The 17046-nt window shown below is 43.4% G+C and overlaps 1 protein-coding gene across 2 annotated transcripts; it reads left to right on the forward strand.

The window, feature by feature from the left end:
• Positions 1-6: 6 nt before the first annotated feature.
• On the forward strand, positions 7-16800 carry TTC4 (tetratricopeptide repeat domain 4). Of its 2 annotated transcripts, XM_006768358.2 has the most exons (10): positions 7-90; positions 654-771; positions 1503-1664; positions 4315-4392; positions 6021-6145; positions 9464-9550; positions 11525-11739; positions 12372-12453; positions 14600-14682; positions 15589-16800. In XM_006768358.2, exons 1-10 carry the CDS (start codon positions 19-21, stop codon positions 15689-15691), a joined length of 1125 nt encoding a protein of 374 aa, XP_006768421.1. In that variant the 5' UTR covers positions 7-18; the 3' UTR covers positions 15692-16800. The 2 variants fall into 2 exon arrangements, with proteins under 2 accessions (XP_006768421.1, XP_015422450.1); XM_015566964.1 differs by lacking the exons at positions 11525-11739; positions 12372-12453.
• Positions 16801-17046: the final 246 nt, after the last annotated feature.

The raw sequence follows: 17046 nt of genomic DNA on the forward strand, positions 1-17046 counted from the left end.
GCCGCCTCCGAGGATGCCATGGACTCGTTCCTGGAGAAGTTCCAGAGCCAGCCTTACCGCGGCCGCTTCCGCGAGGACCGGTGGGAAGAGGTAGGTAGGTGGCCGTGGGCTCCGCGCACGTGTGGGCCGTGGTGCGGGCTCCCGCCTCCTCAGCTTCCGGGTACTGGAGCTGCCGGCGGCGGGTGGTTGCTACTCTGTGTTGAAAGTCGGCCTCGGGGGCTCGAGGGCCTCCTTAACCTGCCAGGACATCCAGGAGCCCAGGCCCCGGAGTCGGACAGCCTGTGGCGCTGGTCCCGGGCCAGTTATTTACCTTCTGGGAGCCGCCTTCCGAGTTTAAAAGGCAGGACCCAGGCGCCGGTCTCCTGGGCTCCTGCGAAGATGGGGTGAGCGGCGGGGCAGTGCGGACACCGAGCGCCCAGGGCGTGCCGGTCACAGCCGCTCTGGTCAGGATGTGCTGACTGCAGTCTTCAGAGATCACGATTCTGCACGCGTTTTACTGGTGGAAGCCGAGGCCAGGTGGGCAGCCATACCGCCAGTCGGGATGCTTTGCAAAGCATGATAAGAAAGGAAACTTGGATGTAGAGACGTGGGGTTGGATCTGCTCCGTGGCAAATCCCGTCTGTATAGTTCATGCTTCTCTTAACAATCTCCAGGAATTTGAGAAGATCCCCCTGTTTATGAAGAAAGCGCCGTCAGCAATTGATCCCAAGGATAACCCGGACCTGGCTTGCCTCCAGTCAATTATCTTTGATGACGAGCGACCTCCAGAAGGTATCTTCCCTGACTCTCACGTTTGTTTTGTGTCTCCATAGAACTGAGGTCAAGGGTGAGTCGTTCTGATTTATAACAAGTAGTAGTTAGTCGGAGACAGCTTGTCACTGTTTATTCCACACAGTGTTTTGGATACCTACTACGTGCTAGGCATTAGGGATACAGGGATGAAGAAGACTGCCCTCTAAGGCCGTGACCCAGTGGGTAGCCAGATTCTCCTAAAGAATCAGGACAAAACCTGTGTGTAAGTGCTGCTGAAACACGAGGGCAGAGAGGTAGGAGTGGGCTCACAACGGACCAGAAACTGGAACTGAGTCTTAACAATTGTGTAGGCTCTTACTAGGGTGAGGAGGGAATTTGTATTCTAGGGAGTAAAAGAACAGAAAGCAAAATGGGGGGAAGTATAATCCCCCCCTCCCCATTTCTTCAGTAACTAAAGAGAAAGTTCTTTAGGAGCTAGGGTAAACACGCCTTTTTCTTGTATGCTTCTTTGTTGGTAAGCACTTAATAATCTCCCTTGTAAAATATTTGGAATTGATTGTAGCAGTACATACACATGACTGTTCTTCCATGTTAATACCCAGTTTTATAGGATTAATTTTTGAGTTTTCTTTCCCTTTTAGTTTATTCTGTTTGGTTTATTACATGTCATTGTTGCATGATGTAGAATATTTTTATCTTGAGCCTTTAAAAAAATAAGATATATTGATTATTTCTTGTTTTCTTTGCAGAACAGGCCAAGACCTATAAAGATGAGGGCAATGAATACTTTAAAGAAAAAGACTATGAAAAAGCTGTGATTTCATATACTGAAGGCTTAAAGAAAAAATGTGCAGACCCTGATTTGAATGCTGTTCTTTATACCAACCGGGCAGCAGCACAGTACTATCTGGGTAATTCATTCCATTGTTGCGTGCTTTCAAAAGAGTTAACTTATGATAAAGCTATTATGACGGCTCGTGGAGTTTGAGAGTGTCAGGAAAATAGCTATTTATCCCAGACACCTAGGGTTGTTTACTCTAATGCAGCGGTCACCAGCCTTTTGGACCTCACGGGCCACCAGTGGTCCGCGGACCACGGGTTGGCGATAGCTGCAATGGACTCTGATCTTCCAGGTAGACTTGGTGAAAAGAGAAACCAGATAGAATGCATACTTTTTGCTATCTGAACCAAAGGAATGGCATCAAATACCTTAATATATGAGTTGATATGATCTGGGATTTTTTTTAGCACACATGCTTCTATTCCCTCAAAAAATGTCTCCTCTTCCTCCTTCCCCCCACCCTGCCTTCCCAAGGATGCTAAAAGGATTGAGATCTTTGTATGAAACTATATTATCTAAAGGAGAATTTCTCAAAGAGCATTCTATGGGACTCTGGGGAAAAAAATTCTTTGGACAAGTAAGTTTGGAAAGTGCTGCTTTTCTGTGGAGGATTTGCAGTGTACATGAGTATGTTAAGGACTCTGAGGCAACTTACAGCAAAGAACTTTACCTGATGATTCTCAAAGTTTTGTAAGCCCCTTCTTCAAGTAATACTTATTATTATGCAGTAGTGTGCTGCAGATGTGACTTTGGGAAATACTGATTATTTGCTGGTGGCTAGTCTTGGTCATTTTAAACCCATGTAAATAAGAGAGGACCAAGGAATGAACCCAGGCATTTCTGAGGGTATGGGAAAGAATGAGCCCTGTAATCTGGCTGGGATAAGTATATTGGGACTCATCACCATTAGAGCACAGTTTCTCCCAGCCATCGTCTACTCAACCTGTTTTCTTATTTAGCCTGTTTCATTATAAAATTCTAAAAAGTAAGAGTGGTGCCTGGCCAGCATGGCTAAGTGGTTGAATATTGACCTGTGAACCGGGAGGTCATGGTTCCATTTCCGGTCAGCACATGCCTGGATTGCGGACTCCATCCCCAGTGTGGGGCATGCAGGAGGCAGCAGATCAATGGTTCTTTCTCATCATTGATGTGTGTCTCTCTCTCTCTCTCCCTCTTCCTTCCTCTCTGACATCAATTAAAAAAAATTTACTCTATTTTCTAATTTTTCCCCAATGGCTATATATTCCTTTTATAGTCAGGAAACAAGCAACTAAAAATAATCTTCTAATTCTCATTTTAAATATTCACAAGATAAGCATTTTGTGTAGAATTCTGCTTTATGTAAAGGACTACTTATGACTGTTGAAACACTTCTCACACTGTCTCTTCCAGACATGGACACAGATAATAGTGTTTGGGAGGCCTGGGGTGGGGCTGGGGTTGGGTGGAGGGGTCTAAAAGGGGGAAATGGGAGACATCTGTAATACTGACAAAAACAATTTTCTTTTTCATTGATTGAAAAAGAAAAAAAGGCTCTGGAGATGGATGGTGGTGATGGTCGCACAACAATGTGAATGAACTTAATACTACTGAGTTGTGCACTTAAGGATGATAAAAATGGGCTGGCCAGCATGGCTCAGAGCATCAGTCCATGAACCAGGAGGTCATGGCTCAATTCCCGGTCAGGGCACATGCCTGGATTGCGGACTCCATCCCCAGTGTGGGGCATGCAGGAGGCAGCAGATCAATGGTTCTTTCTCATCATTGATGTGTGTCTCTCTCTCTCTCTCCCTCTTCCTTCCTCTCTGACATCAATTAAAAAAAAAAAAAAAAGAGTGGTGTAGAACTTTAAAGATTATTTGGGCTAGCCAGTGCCCTCAATTTGGATAAGCCCAGAGAGGGACCCTTTCTTTAATGCCAGGACCTGGACTAGAAACCCAGTCTTCTAACTTCTGGAGGAATACATTTTCTCCATTCAGCGTTTAATACTCTGTGCCAGGCACTGGCATCATAGACATAAGTAAGACCTGACTTTATCTGTGTGTTAGGCACTGCACTGTGAAGAAGAACTACATAGTTCCTTTCTTTGGGGAGCTTAAAGGATATAATTTATAGGGCTAATAAGAACAAAAGCACCTTGCAAGAAAAAAATATGTGTGTGTGTGAGGACACAGAGGAGCAAATAGGTAAATATGAGAGCCATTCCTTAAATATGTCACTGGTATGGTTTACAAAGCACATTTCCCATTTTATTTCTCTAAATTTGTTACCCCTCTTGACCTCATAACAACTATATAAGGTAGGATAAATTCTTAGAAGAATATTGTTAGGTCACAATGTATCCACAAAGTGCATGCTAATTTGCTCTTTAATTTACTATTAGAGTGCCCTTTTTTCATATCTGGATATTATGTAACTTTATTTTTACCAATTTCATGTTTATTTTAATTTCTCTAATTCTTGATGTTGAGCATCATTTCACGTGCTTACTAGCTAGCCATCTGTAGTTTGGTGGGTTGGTTGCCTGATGATTTAAGCATTTCTAAGGCTTTTGATGAGCACAATTATATATATTTTAAAAATATGTATATTTTTTAAAAACAGTTGCTTTGATTATATTTATCCAAGATTGTACAAGAGTGTCTTTGTCTCTACACATGAAATTTTGAAAATATTCTGATTTTAAACCATGTTATTTCTTTTAAATGATGTTTCATCAGGCAATTTTCGTTCTGCTCTCAATGATGTGACGGCTGCCAGAAAACTAAAACCCTGCCACCTCAAAGCAATAGTAAGAGGTAAGTCTTATAGAACTAAGTATGATAGTAATTAAGGAAAAGTTAGCACTATGGAACAAAAGTTGAGACATCTTAAGGTTTGATAATAAGGTGCTAAGATACTAATGAAATCACCTTATTTTTGCAATCTTGATGTTAAGTTCCTAGTCCTTATCAATAGCAACATGCCATTTTAAAAAGAATTCTCCGGAAAATAATCCAGCCCTTTGTGTTTTAAGAATTTGTAGAGAAATTGAAATTCCTCATTCCTCATTTCATATTAATAAAGAATAAAATTAATTAAAATAAAGCAATTCCAAAAGCCACATTCTAATTTTTTTCCAAATTAGTTGATTGAACAGTGAAATCTTCAAATGTCATGTCAATGTTAATTAAAAGATAACTCTGAGGCTGAGATGTTCCTGATTATTCTTTTTCTTGTAGTCTAACCTTTCTATGTAATAATAGTGCTTTTATTACTTTTTATACTTAACCTTTTTTTTTTTTTAAAGAAGCTCAAAGGTGCTTTGCAAACTTTACTAGTAATTTATTCCTCAAATGTTAATTTTCCCTGTATCCTCATGGACCAACTTAAAATTCTTTATCAAAGTTATGCTTCTTCAGATCTTGATGATTGGGGGTGGTTCTCTGAGGGAAAGAAGGTACTGAGCAAAGATTGGCAAGTAAGTTGAAGGGAGTCCTGTGGAATTGTCCTCGTGTTGGAAGTCTGTAATCCTTGAATTGTCAGTTTTACCTTACCATGTGGCCTTGGCAAGACACCCATTCTGAGTGTCAGTTTGTTTATCTTTGGAAGATGGAGTTGGATTCTGATGACATCTCAGCACTTACTGTTCTCATATTTAGATGTTCTGTGGAAAGCCTACATGGCTGACAGGAGAAGACTGAGCATGATTAAAGGAGAAGCAGATTAAACTGGGAGCCATCAAGAACAGTTTTAGGAGAGACCTAATGCCTTTGGTCTTGCCACTGCTTTAATGGCTGAGGCAGATTCTGCTTTGTGACGCCATTTAGAAAAATGACCTGAGATGGACTTCATTCTTCATCCTTCTAAGATGAGGAACCAGAAGCTCAGAGGTGCTCAGTCCTTTGTCTAATGCAGCGCTTCTCAACCTGTGGGTTGCGACCTCTTTGGCAGTCGAACGACCCTTTCACAGGGGTCGCCTAAGACCATCCTGCATATCAGATATTTACATTACGATTCATAACAGTAGCAACATTACAGTTATGAAGTAGCAACGAAAATAATTTTATGGTTGGGTCACAACATGTGGAACTGTATTTAAAGGGCCAGGAGGTTGAGAACCACTGGTCTAATGCCTAGTTGGTAAATGACAGAGCCAGACTTCCAGCCAGATCTGTCTGATTCCGAGGGCTGTGCTTTTCGCCACTAAGCTGCAGCCTTCCCTACATTAAGAGTCCTTAAGACTAGGGAGTCTCACAGGAGTTTTGAGTTGAGGGCCCTAGAGACCTTTTGATCTAAGATACAAAAATGGGAATACAGTACTAGGGGCTTTATCTGTTTTCTCTTCAGGGTGCTGGCTGGTGGCTGGTAGAGTGGGGATTCCTCCTCAAGGGGGCTCTTTCCATGCATGTTGTCCATGGGCCCTAAGAGTTCTGGGTTCCTGCAGGTGCCTTATGCCATCTGGAACTGAAAAACTTTGCTGAGGCTATGAACTGGTGTGATGAGGGGCTGCAGATAGATGCCAAAGAGAAGAAGCTTCTGGAAATGAGGATTAAAGCAGACAAACTAAAGGTTAGTGGCAAAATCAGTAGCCACTTGGCATTTAATTAACATTAATAACTTAAATTTGCATTCCCCAGATTGTGTCTTTTTGGTCATTGTAAACTTTTTCTTCTTTAAAAACAAAAATCAAGAACCAAAAAGTTCTGACCAAGACGTACAAACCCTCATCAGGCAGGTCCACCTTTGGGACCAGCATACAGAGACCCAACAACTTTCCTGGATGACAAACCACAAGAAGTGTTGACCCAAGGTCTTTCTTTAGCTGCCACAGAAACAGAAACAAGGATGGAAAGAACGTCAACATGTGCTGACTCTACAAATGACAAGAGTAAAAAGGAAGAAATAGAGCCTCTTGGAAGCGAGTCAAGTGAGACCAGAGATATATTAACTGATATAAAGGAAGTTAGAGATCAGCTACTGGAGAGAAGTGATTCTGTCCGAGGTGCAATTGATAGGTTGGCTAAGTTAAAGGAGGCTAAGTTTAAATCACTAGAGACAAAAGTAGGTAAGCTATAGACTGATGTGTCTTTTATGTATTCCAGAGCAAGGCAAGGTACTCCTCTAACTGGGAGGTGGTATCCAAGTCTTACAGGTGTGACCAACCCTCTGCTTGCTGTCAGCATTCCTTTTTCTCCTCCCTCACATGCGCAAAGCAAGCCTCTTAACAAATGGGATGATTGGTAATTGTTCAACAAACAACAAATGCCTAATAAGATGCTATAATATCTTTACTTCAACTGGACAGTATCCTGCCATGAGATTACATCACCGCTATATGCTGTGTACAGTACCACTATTATGAAACAATAAATTAAATAAATACATAAATAAGTAAAATAAGAATACTTTGTAAAAGGAAGAACGAAACCAAGAGAAGAAAGGGAGTTTCAAAAAAGACCAAAGAAAAAAATCAGAAATTGCTGGAGGAGGAAGAAAAAGACATGCTCTTTCTCTTTGTTGTCTGGAACTTTCAGCTCTACGTATACCATTGGTTTTGTTGTTACTGTTGACATGGAACTACTTTATAATATCAGGGAAAGATAACAGGCAATGTGGTATAGTAGTGGAGGACATGCTAGAGGATGAGGAGGAAGATGACAAGGATAAGAGACTAGATAAGCAAAGTGGTATATTCATATCATAGAATATTACTTGGCAATATAAAGGAACAAGCATTCTACTGGTGGGATGGGAGGGAGATTGACTGCAAAGGGGCATGAAGGTACTTTCTAGAGCAGCCGTTCTCAACCTGTGGGTCGCGACCCCTTTGGGGGTCGAATGACCCTTTCACAGGGGTCGCCTAAGACCATCAGAAAACACATATATAATTACATATTGTTTTTGTGATTAATCACTATGCTTTAATTACGTTCAATTTGTAACAATGAAATTGAGGGTCACCACAAGATGAGGAACTGTATTAAAGGGGCATTAGGAAGGTTGAGAATCACTGAAGGATTGGAGTATTGAGTACTCGGTATAGATTTGTCAAAACTTATTAAACTATACACATAAAATTTGTAAATTACACCTCAACGAAGTTGATTTAAAAAAGAGGGAGCAGCAATCTCCATAGTTCAGGGCTCCTCTGCTCTGACCTGGTGGTTTTTCCACTTTATGTGGGCTGCTGAGACCCCAAATTTCAGGTGAGACAGCCATATCCACCCACTTGCATCCTGTAAATCAGAACAAAACATGAGAGAGTCCAAGTCATCCTTAATCATCCATCTTAATCATTTTCTAATGTGGACCAGACACTGTGGTCAAATGTAACTCAACTAGGAAGACAGTATTAGACAGAGTTCTAGAGGTGTCCATGGGTGGAGCACTTTTGATAGTATAATCAAACTTGCTAACAGCAGAAAGGATTTTTGCAGCTCTCTTGGCAGACTCGATTGGAGAAGGAATGACCAAGAATTATCAGCCACTGTCTCCCTGAAAGGGTAGGCTTTGTTCACAAGAAACAAAAAGAATTGTTAGTCTTTGTGAGGCATTTGTGGAGAGGATGAGGAATGGTGCTATATTTTAGAACGGGGCTCAGAAAACTGACCCACTGGTCAAATCCAGGCCTCTTTTGCACATTCAATGAACTAAGAATGTTTTTCACATTTTTAAAGTGTTAAAAGTGTTATAAATAACAGCAAAACCAGATAATATGTGACATAAACCATACAAGGTCTGCAGAGCCTAAAATATTTACTCTCTGGTCCTTTACAGAAGGAGTTTGCTGAACCTTCTTAATATATAATCTTGAGGGTAAAAGCAGGGTCAGCTGGTTTGGGGTAGATTAGCCAGAAAAGGAAATCTAAATTATATTTCTGCCAGATTAAGTAGACTGGTGGCACTTTTCTGTCATCCTATATAATAAAAGCCTAATATGCTAAGTGTCTGGTCAACCGGTCGGCTGTTCAACCAATCAAAGTGTAATATGCTAATTATATGCTAAGACTGCTCAACTGCTTGCTATGATGTGCACTGATGACCAGGGGGCAGTCAGCCCATCAACCAGTCACTATGATGTGCACTGACCACCAGGGGGCAGATGCTCCGACTGCTAAGTTAGCTTGCTGCTGAGATCCAGCTGATTGGGACTGGGTGAGATGGGCTGGACATGCCCTGGAGCCCTCCCACGGTCCCTCCTTGGCTGGCCAACCTCCCGCGTCTCTCCCCAGCCCCAATTATGCACTAGTGGGGTCCCTCTGCCTGACCTGTGCCCTTTCAATCCAGGACCCCTCAGGGGATGTTGGAGAGCCGGTTTCGGCTCGATCCCACAGGCCAGGATAAGGGACCCCACTCGTGCACGAATTCGTGCACCGGGCCTCTAGTGGATTATAATTGTGCAAAAGGCAGAGAGCCTCTGGTAAGTTTTGCCCTGGGTTTTCCCAGCCATACCAGTGAAGCTGAAAAGCCCCATAGTGGTATCCATTTGATGCCAGTCTCTCTACTGAGGATGCTCTTTCTCCTTCATCTGGTGGAATGTTCCTCTTATATCTAAACCCACCTCCTCAAAGGGGCAGAGTCGGTTACTCCCTCTTCTGTGGTTCATAGCACTTGGTTCACACCACCAGGGTAACACATCACAGACCTTTTACTTGTCTGTCCACCCCCCACACTCCCCTGTACACTGAATCTTTGGGTACAGGAACTGTAAATTTTTAAATGTTTATTGAACATCCATCTTAATCATTCTCTAATATGCACCACTGGTATCCCTTGACATAGGAGCCTGTATTGGATAGAGAACAGAGGTAGTGATTTTTAGGAGCAGACTGGGATAACATGAGGAAGCAAGTTCCTTAGAGCTGATGCATCTGAATTTATTTTCAGCGGACTGAACAGAGGGATATAAGGAAAGCAAAGCTGAAAGAGAAGAAGGAGCAGAATCAAAATGAGGCTTTACTCCAGGCCATCAAGGTAAGCTCTCAAACCTTAGGCCCTTATGGTCTTGCTAAACCCAAGAATCCTGAGGGTCTCTTGGGAACCTTTCTTGGGATGCTTTACTCGAATGAATTTGTTCATTTTCTTCCTGCTTTGATAAAGTTTCGTGATGAAGGGGCTCTGGAGTCAGACTCCCTGAGTTCAGTCAGCTCTCCCACTTGAGTGCATATGTTGGTCTCAGGTAACCTATACTGAATAGTTGCTATGGGTTAAGCATCATTTAATCTTCACAGTAGCCTTCTGAGGTAGGATTTCTTGCTCCTGTTTTGCTAGCTGATGACATAGTCTCAGAGAGGTGAAGAAACCTCACATGGCCAGTGTATCAGAGCCGGTCCTTGCTCTTAGCCCTGTGTTCCACTGCATCCTGGAAGTCTGAATTTTAGGATGATTTTCCTCTAACTATGGCAACAACAGCAATAAGTTCTACCTCCCTTGCCCTCTCTTCACTGTGTTTTAATTGAATGTAGTCTGATCCAAACCCTGCTTTTTACCTGGTGAGCCTTGGCTTGCTTGGTCTTGGTCTTCACAAGGGGACATAAACACCTGCTATGAAAGTGTGGGGTAGGCTCTTAGTTTCATTCTTTGGTGAGTTAAATTGTGCACCCATTTAAGTGACTTCTTGATTTTGAGAACTTCACACTACTAAGATGCACTCCACTAGTCCCTCCACACAACAAGCAATCTGCTAACATGTATTAATAGGCTAAACAAAATGGAATTCTCCTGATTCTTCATCTGATTCTCATTCATGATGAGGGATTTTTAAAAAATATATTTTTATTGATTTTAGAGAGGAACGGAGAGGGAGAGAGAGATAGAAACGTCAATGATGAGAGAGAATCATTGATTGGCTGTCTCCTGCACGTCCCCTGGGGATCAAGCCCACAACCCAGGCATATGCCCTTGACTGGAATCAAACCTGGGACCTTTCAGTCCGCAGGCTGAAGCTTTATCCACTGAGCCAAACCAGCAAGGATCACAATGAGGGATTTGATCATTTTTTAAAATGTAGGATATTGGAATGCCCAGATATTTGCACACAGACCTTACTTTGGTTCTGTCCTTTAGTCTAACACTGCATCTCAGAAACTTCACTGTAAAAAGACAGTATATACACAAAGCAATACATACTATATTTTAACAATAGCTTAGAGTAGGGGTCAGCAAATGCAGCCCTGCCTGTTTGTTTATGGTACCTATGGCTGTTTTCACACTACAATGCCAGAATTGAGTAGTTTACTTCAAGAGAGACCATTTGACCCACAAAGTATTTCTTATCTGACCCTTTAAGGAAAAGTTTGCCAACCTCTGATTTAGGAGATAACATCAAAGGCAATTTGAATCGCATGTAACTTTCCTCTTGTTTGTAGCCTTAGGAATCTCTACACGCACGTAAGAGGTGACTCCATTATTCAGACCTTAGATTTATCCTTATTTCCATAAGACAGTCAAGATTAAGTCAATGTGCATTATTTTTAGTATTCCATGTCCTGGCTAAACTGAAGCACATGCCACACTCTTCGCTCTTGATCTTTTTGTGCACATGTTCCTTGGGGTGGAATGCCCTTCCACCTTCCCCCATTTCTACTTCTCTGCCTTTCAGAGTCTTTGTTGAAGGCCTAGCTTCGCCCAGTCACTTCCAGCTCCCAGACTGAATTAATTATTCATGGTCGGCAGTTCCAAAGCTTTACTTCTCATTGTATATTGTACTTATTTCCATAGCTAGCTCCCCACTAGACCATGAGCTGGTCTTGAGGGCAGGAACCATCTCTAGCTCATCTCTATTTTTGGTAGATGTCCAGGGAAGTTCAGTTAAACAAGTGATGCCAACTATGTGCTAGGCCTCAGGGATAATGACAGTGAATCAGGAAGCTTGCAGTGTTATGGTTTCCGTTTTTGTGAAATGGGTTTGCATCCTTCCACACAGTAAGGTTTCTGTCTTTACCCCAGGCTAGGAACATCAGGCTAGTCTCTGAAGCTACCAGTGAAGATGAAGATTCTGCCTCAGATGGTCTAAGTGCTCTCCTGGATGGGCTCAGCTTTGAGAACCCTTATGGAGCCAGGCTGAGTGTAGATGACCAAGGCAGACTGAGCTGGCCTGTGCTCTTTCTGTACCCAGAGTATGCCCAGTCGGACTTCATCTCTGCTTTTCATGAGGACTCCAGGTACTTACTTGCCCAGGAACCCTGAGCTCTTTCTTGCATGATCTTTTCCTGTAGTCTCTGCAGGAAGGACAGAAGGATTTTTGGTTGAAGGAAGAGAATAGTGTAGAGGGTTTCGGTCTGTCTGGTTTGGCGTAATCTCAGTCCTATAGCTGATTTCTCCCTTTGCTAACTAGCTCTGCAATGATACACACAGTCTCACCACTGTACTGATGGGGCTAGTAAATATAACACTTCAGTACAGTGTTTGTACATATCTGGTGAGATATGAAATCATTGTAGGTAGTAAATGCATAGTAATTTAAATGTGTATTTATTAGAAAAAGTATAACTAGCAGTTTTAACATGTGATTTCCTAAGATTAATGCTTAGAATGTGGCTAAGTGTGAGGAATGTTGTTAAGCTTGAGTCAGGCTTAAATGTAAAGAAAATTACTTTAAATTAAAGAAAATTACTATGTCATAATAGGATAAGCGATACACATACACGTTTTGGGCACTGTTGTCAAAATGGCTTACATCTGCATTTCGTGTTTCATACATTCTTGATATCTCTGATTTGGTGTCTGGGGACTGTGATGTGGGAAAGTAGATCATGAGTTATTGATACTCAGAAAGTGCACGTTATATCCTTAGGTTTATTGATCATCTAATGGTGATGTTTGGTGAAACACCCTCTTGGGACTTAGAGCAAAAATACTGCCCTGATAATTTAGAGGTAAGAGAAATTTTATTTTGTTCCTTTATGGCAGTGGTCACCAACCTTTTGGACCTCACGGACCACCATTTGGCAACTGCTGCTCTATGGGATGTTTTGAGGGGGGAGGGGTTTCATTGCCCCCCCCTTTTTTGTAAAAAAAGATATTGTTGAAAGTATTACATATGTCCCCTTTTTACATTCATTGCTTTTAAAAAAATAATATACAAAACCTCAACTTTATCATTTTATATTCTACTAGTAGCCCTGCGCACAAATCCGTGCACCATAGCTCGCTGCCACCCTCTAGTAGCTCTTTGCCTGCTGCCCTGCCCTCCTGTAGCTTCCCCTGCTACCCTCCCCATAGCTTGCTGCCCTGCCCCCTCCTGTCGCTCTCTGCTGTCCGCTTGTAGCTTGCTGCTCCACCCTCCTGCTGATTGTGATCCAGTCGTTATATCGTCAGCTTCACGGCATAATGACCATTTGCATATTACATCTTTATCATATAGGATACTAGAGGCCTGGTGCACGAAAATTCATACATGGGGTGGGGGGGGGTCCCTCAGCTTGGCCTGCCCCCTTTCACAGTCTGGGAGCCCTCGGGGATGACCACCTGCCCTCGGCCCTCGCAGCCACCGTGGCTTTGTCAGGAAGAACATTCAAAAGACGTCCCGTCTATCCAGTCTAATTTGCATATTACCCTTTTATTAGTATAGATACTTATTAAATTATATATATGTAACTATTATTCATTATAGTTAAGTAGCATTAAGTACATTCACATTATTATGCAACCTTCACCACTATCCATCTCTATTTTCATCATCCCAAACTGAAACTGTACCCATCCTATATAATAAAACCCTAATATGCAAATGACTGGATGGCGGAACGACTGGTCGCTATGATGCGCACTGACCACCAGGGGGCAGATGCTCAATGCAGGAGCTGCCCCCTGGTGGTCAGTGAGATCCCAAAGGGGGAACACTGCTCAGCCAGAAGCTGGGCTCATGGCTGGGGAGCACAGCAGCAGTGGCGGGAGCCTCTCCTGCCTCGGCGGCAGCGCTAAGGACCCCTTGGGATGTCCGCCTGCCACGGAGAGCAGGCCTAACCCAGCAGGTGGACATCCCCCAAGGGGTCCTGGACTGAGGGAGGGTGCAGGCCGGGCTGAGGAACCCCCTCCCCCAGTGCATGAATGTCGTGCACCAGGCCTCTAGTTAAACAATAACTGCCTATTTTCCCTTCCCCTAGAAACCACCATTTTACTTTGTCTCTATTAAACTTGACTACTTTAGGTACCTCATATGAGTGGAATCCTACTATATTTACTGTGGGACTGGCTTATTTTTCTTAGCATAATGTTTTCAAGGTTCATCCATGTTGTAGCATGTGTCAGAATTTCCTTTTAAGGCTGAATAATATTCCATTGTTGGAATTAAAAAATAATCACAAATTACAGTATAAAGAGTCTGTCTTTGCCGAAACCGGTTTGGCTCAGTGGATAGAGTGTTGGCCTGCGGACTGAAAGGTCCCAGGTTCGATTCCGGTCAAGGGCATGTACCTGGGTTGCGGGCACATCCCCAGTGGGAGATGTGCAGGAGGCAGCTGGTCGATGTCTCTCTCTCATCGATGTTTCTAACTCTCTATCTCTCTCCCTTCCTCTCTGTAAAAAATCAATAAAATATATTAAAAAAAAAAAGAAAAAAAAAAAGAGTCTGTCTTCTAACCATTTCAGAAAGATTCCAGCTGATCCCCCATCACTCCTGAATACTTCAGTGTCTATTTGCCACAAACAAGGACATTTTCCTTCATAATCCCAATCAAACATGAAAATCAGGAAATTAACTTTGACACATTGAATTGTTAGGGAAGGAAGGGCTCATAGGCCTGGGCTTGAGTCTTGGATGCTCGGTTTATTATCTGGGTTTTACTGGTGAGTGATTTCCCTTCTCTGATCCTGGTTCTATCTTTGGCAAATGGAGCCGATAATACCGTTCCTAGTATCATTGTGCAGGACTGAGTGCTTTATATTCCACAGCTCTGTGCAGGAGGCATTCAGCTAATAACAATCATCATCTCTTGAACTGTTCCCTAGACTGGGCCTGAACATGCCTGGTGCTGCTGCAGCCATTTGTATCTCACTCCCACTCCTCTGTTAATCTTGCAGGTCTACTTTGAAGATGAGGACAGGGCAGAACTGTACCGGGTGCCTCCTAAGAGCACCTTGCTGCAGGTGCTACAGCACCCCAGGTGAGTCTCTTCATGAGCCCGAGTACAACAGGGAAGATGCTCACCCACCATTCCAGGGATCCGACCAGGTTCTCATTCCACTGTTAATTGCCTCGTACTTCCTACCTTCTGCCCTGGACATAAAACAGTGAGATGGCAACCATGGAGACTGGCCCAGCCATTTGCCAAACAGGTGGCAGTGTGATGGCTGAGCTCATTGCACTGCAGCCATGCGCCCTCAGACTGGGAGATGTGAGTGGGACTGGTCTGAGGAGGAAAAAGCTGCCTGTCTTTTGTATCTGAATATAGCTGGGATGGCCCTGCTGCTCCCAATTGTGCCTTGTCCCCTGATTTTGTTATAAGGAAAGAGCATTGGCTCTTGAAGCCAGACACTATTGTTTCATGGCTGTGTGATCATAAGCACACACTGCCTCTCTAGGGCTAGTTCCTCCCCTCTAGAAGGGGAATAATAACTCTTGCCTACATACGTACCAGGTATTTGAGAGCTGATGAGAGAGTAGGAGACAAAGTGCTTTTGTAAACTGTAAAGGACGGTCTTGCTCTAAGAGAGCACCTTCCTTAGTAGCAGTGGCAGCCAGTTGGATTTGGCAGTTGTCACTTTCTTTTGCTTTGGGGTGTTCCTAGACTAAGAATGCCCTCGGTAGATGTGTAAGTTGAATTTTGGGCTACTTTCCCTGAGCTTTGAGCAAATGCTAGAGGACTGCCCCAGAGGTTCTGGCTAGGTTATAAGGGGGTGGAGTCATGCTAATTTGCCAGATTTTTAAACAACCCAACAAATAAATATGTTAACTTACATTTTAATGTTGATTCACATCCAGAGGTTCACTTTGAATATTGTTGGGAAAGCACATGGATGATTAGGACTGCAATTCAATTCACTCCTCTCTTTTGTTGTATTCACTGCAGGTACCTTGTAAAAACCCTGACACCAGCATTTTTGGTCTGTGTGGAATCCTCTCCTTTTTGTAGAAATTATCTCCGGGGGAGAAAGGTGCACCAGGTAAAGTGACTGAGCCAGGCTGCGGAGCCCGGCCACCTGGATCTCCTCCCAGATCCGCCTCTGCCTGGACTACAGCATCCTTGAATCAGCTGGACATACTCCTAGAATCCAACACTTTCTTTCTGTCACCCTGGAGACAGTCCTTTCTCACATTGTGGGTGGGGAAGAGCTGCTGACTTCCCGGAGCTGCAGCCTCTCTGATCAAAGTGCTGAGCCTCAGCTAGTCTTCATTCTCCTCTGTTGGTACAGAACTCTGCTTTGGTCATGACATCCTTAAGGACGCTGAGCTGTGCTAACTACCAGCCTCCCTCTCTGAAGGGACCATCTGTTGCAGTTACCACAACAACTGACCCAAGGAACTCACTGGGCTGAGTCAGGATCTAGTGACTTGGTTCTGAACCTTTGTGGAGTTAGAGGCTTTGGAGAAGCTACCCCTCAAACTGCATATATACAAACCATGCAGGTAATTTTAAGGCACTAAAGCTGAGCCTGACCTGCAGTTATTTCATGAGCATGGAGGGTTGCTGTGTGTGGATACTGAAGATACCTTGGGGTAAGATGGGGCCAGGAAAGTTGGGTCCTGTTTCTGCATCTGTAAACACCTACATTCTGGCATCCTCCAGAACCCCTAAAAGGTTTGACAGTTTTCCTATCTTTGCAATATGGAGGGCTGTGATACACTTGGACAGTGGACTCTAAAAACGTTCCCAGTTTTTCACATTTTAGGATTTTGTGCCTTTTAAATTGGAAAACTTTTTGGCATGTTGAGTCACTGTCATAGTTGTACCTAGAGGGCTTTGTATGTCCTTACCTGTAGCCTTGTGACTTCTCGCAGTGCCCACCCCATCCCCCTGAAGAGCCATGGTGTGGAAGGTTCATGTTCTTTTCCCTTTACCGTGAACACATATTTCGCAGATTAGGGCTGTTCCGTCAGCTTGGGTACCAGAATGGTAAACCATGTGGGGCACAGCTGCAGCAGCTGCGCTACAGCCACCGATAGTAACATGAATGAGGAATAAATGCTTGTGGTAATGGCACTGAGATTTGGGGGTTTGTTACTGCGGCAAAGCTAACTAATACATCATTAAACTGAAATTAGCTGCTGTCCTTAAAATGTACTAATGTGAGGTTTTGTGCCGTGTGCTTCCTTGTCTTTGAAGGGCAACTTGGTGTGGATTATTTACAAAGACCACACTGCTTGGGGCTGAACTGAAGTTCAGCTTCCATCCTAACCCGGCTGAGGCCATATTGAGCCATTCTCCCTTGCTTCCCAGCTAGAGACTCCTGCTTAGTTCTCTTTGTAAGAACTCCACACTTTGTGCAAGAGGCCTGACATTTAGTTAGCAACAACCCATGGAAGCTCA

The sequence above is a fragment of the Myotis davidii genome, unplaced genomic scaffold (genome assembly GCF_000327345.1).
Source record: "Myotis davidii unplaced genomic scaffold, ASM32734v1 scaffold79, whole genome shotgun sequence".
Classification (NCBI taxonomy): domain Eukaryota; kingdom Metazoa; phylum Chordata; class Mammalia; order Chiroptera; family Vespertilionidae; genus Myotis; species Myotis davidii.

Bases quoted from the DNA above. Each gene is read 5' to 3' on its own strand.
- TTC4 (XM_006768358.2), top strand. From the start codon at position 19: ATGGACTCGTTCCTGGAGAAGTTCCAGAGCCAGCCTTACCGCGGCCGC. The intron at 91-653 runs GTAGGTAGGTGG...AACAATCTCCAG, and splicing joins GCGAGGACCGGTGGGAAGAG to GAATTTGAGAAGATCCCCCT. The intron at 772-1,502 runs GTATCTTCCCTG...TTTTCTTTGCAG, and splicing joins TGACGAGCGACCTCCAGAAG to AACAGGCCAAGACCTATAAA.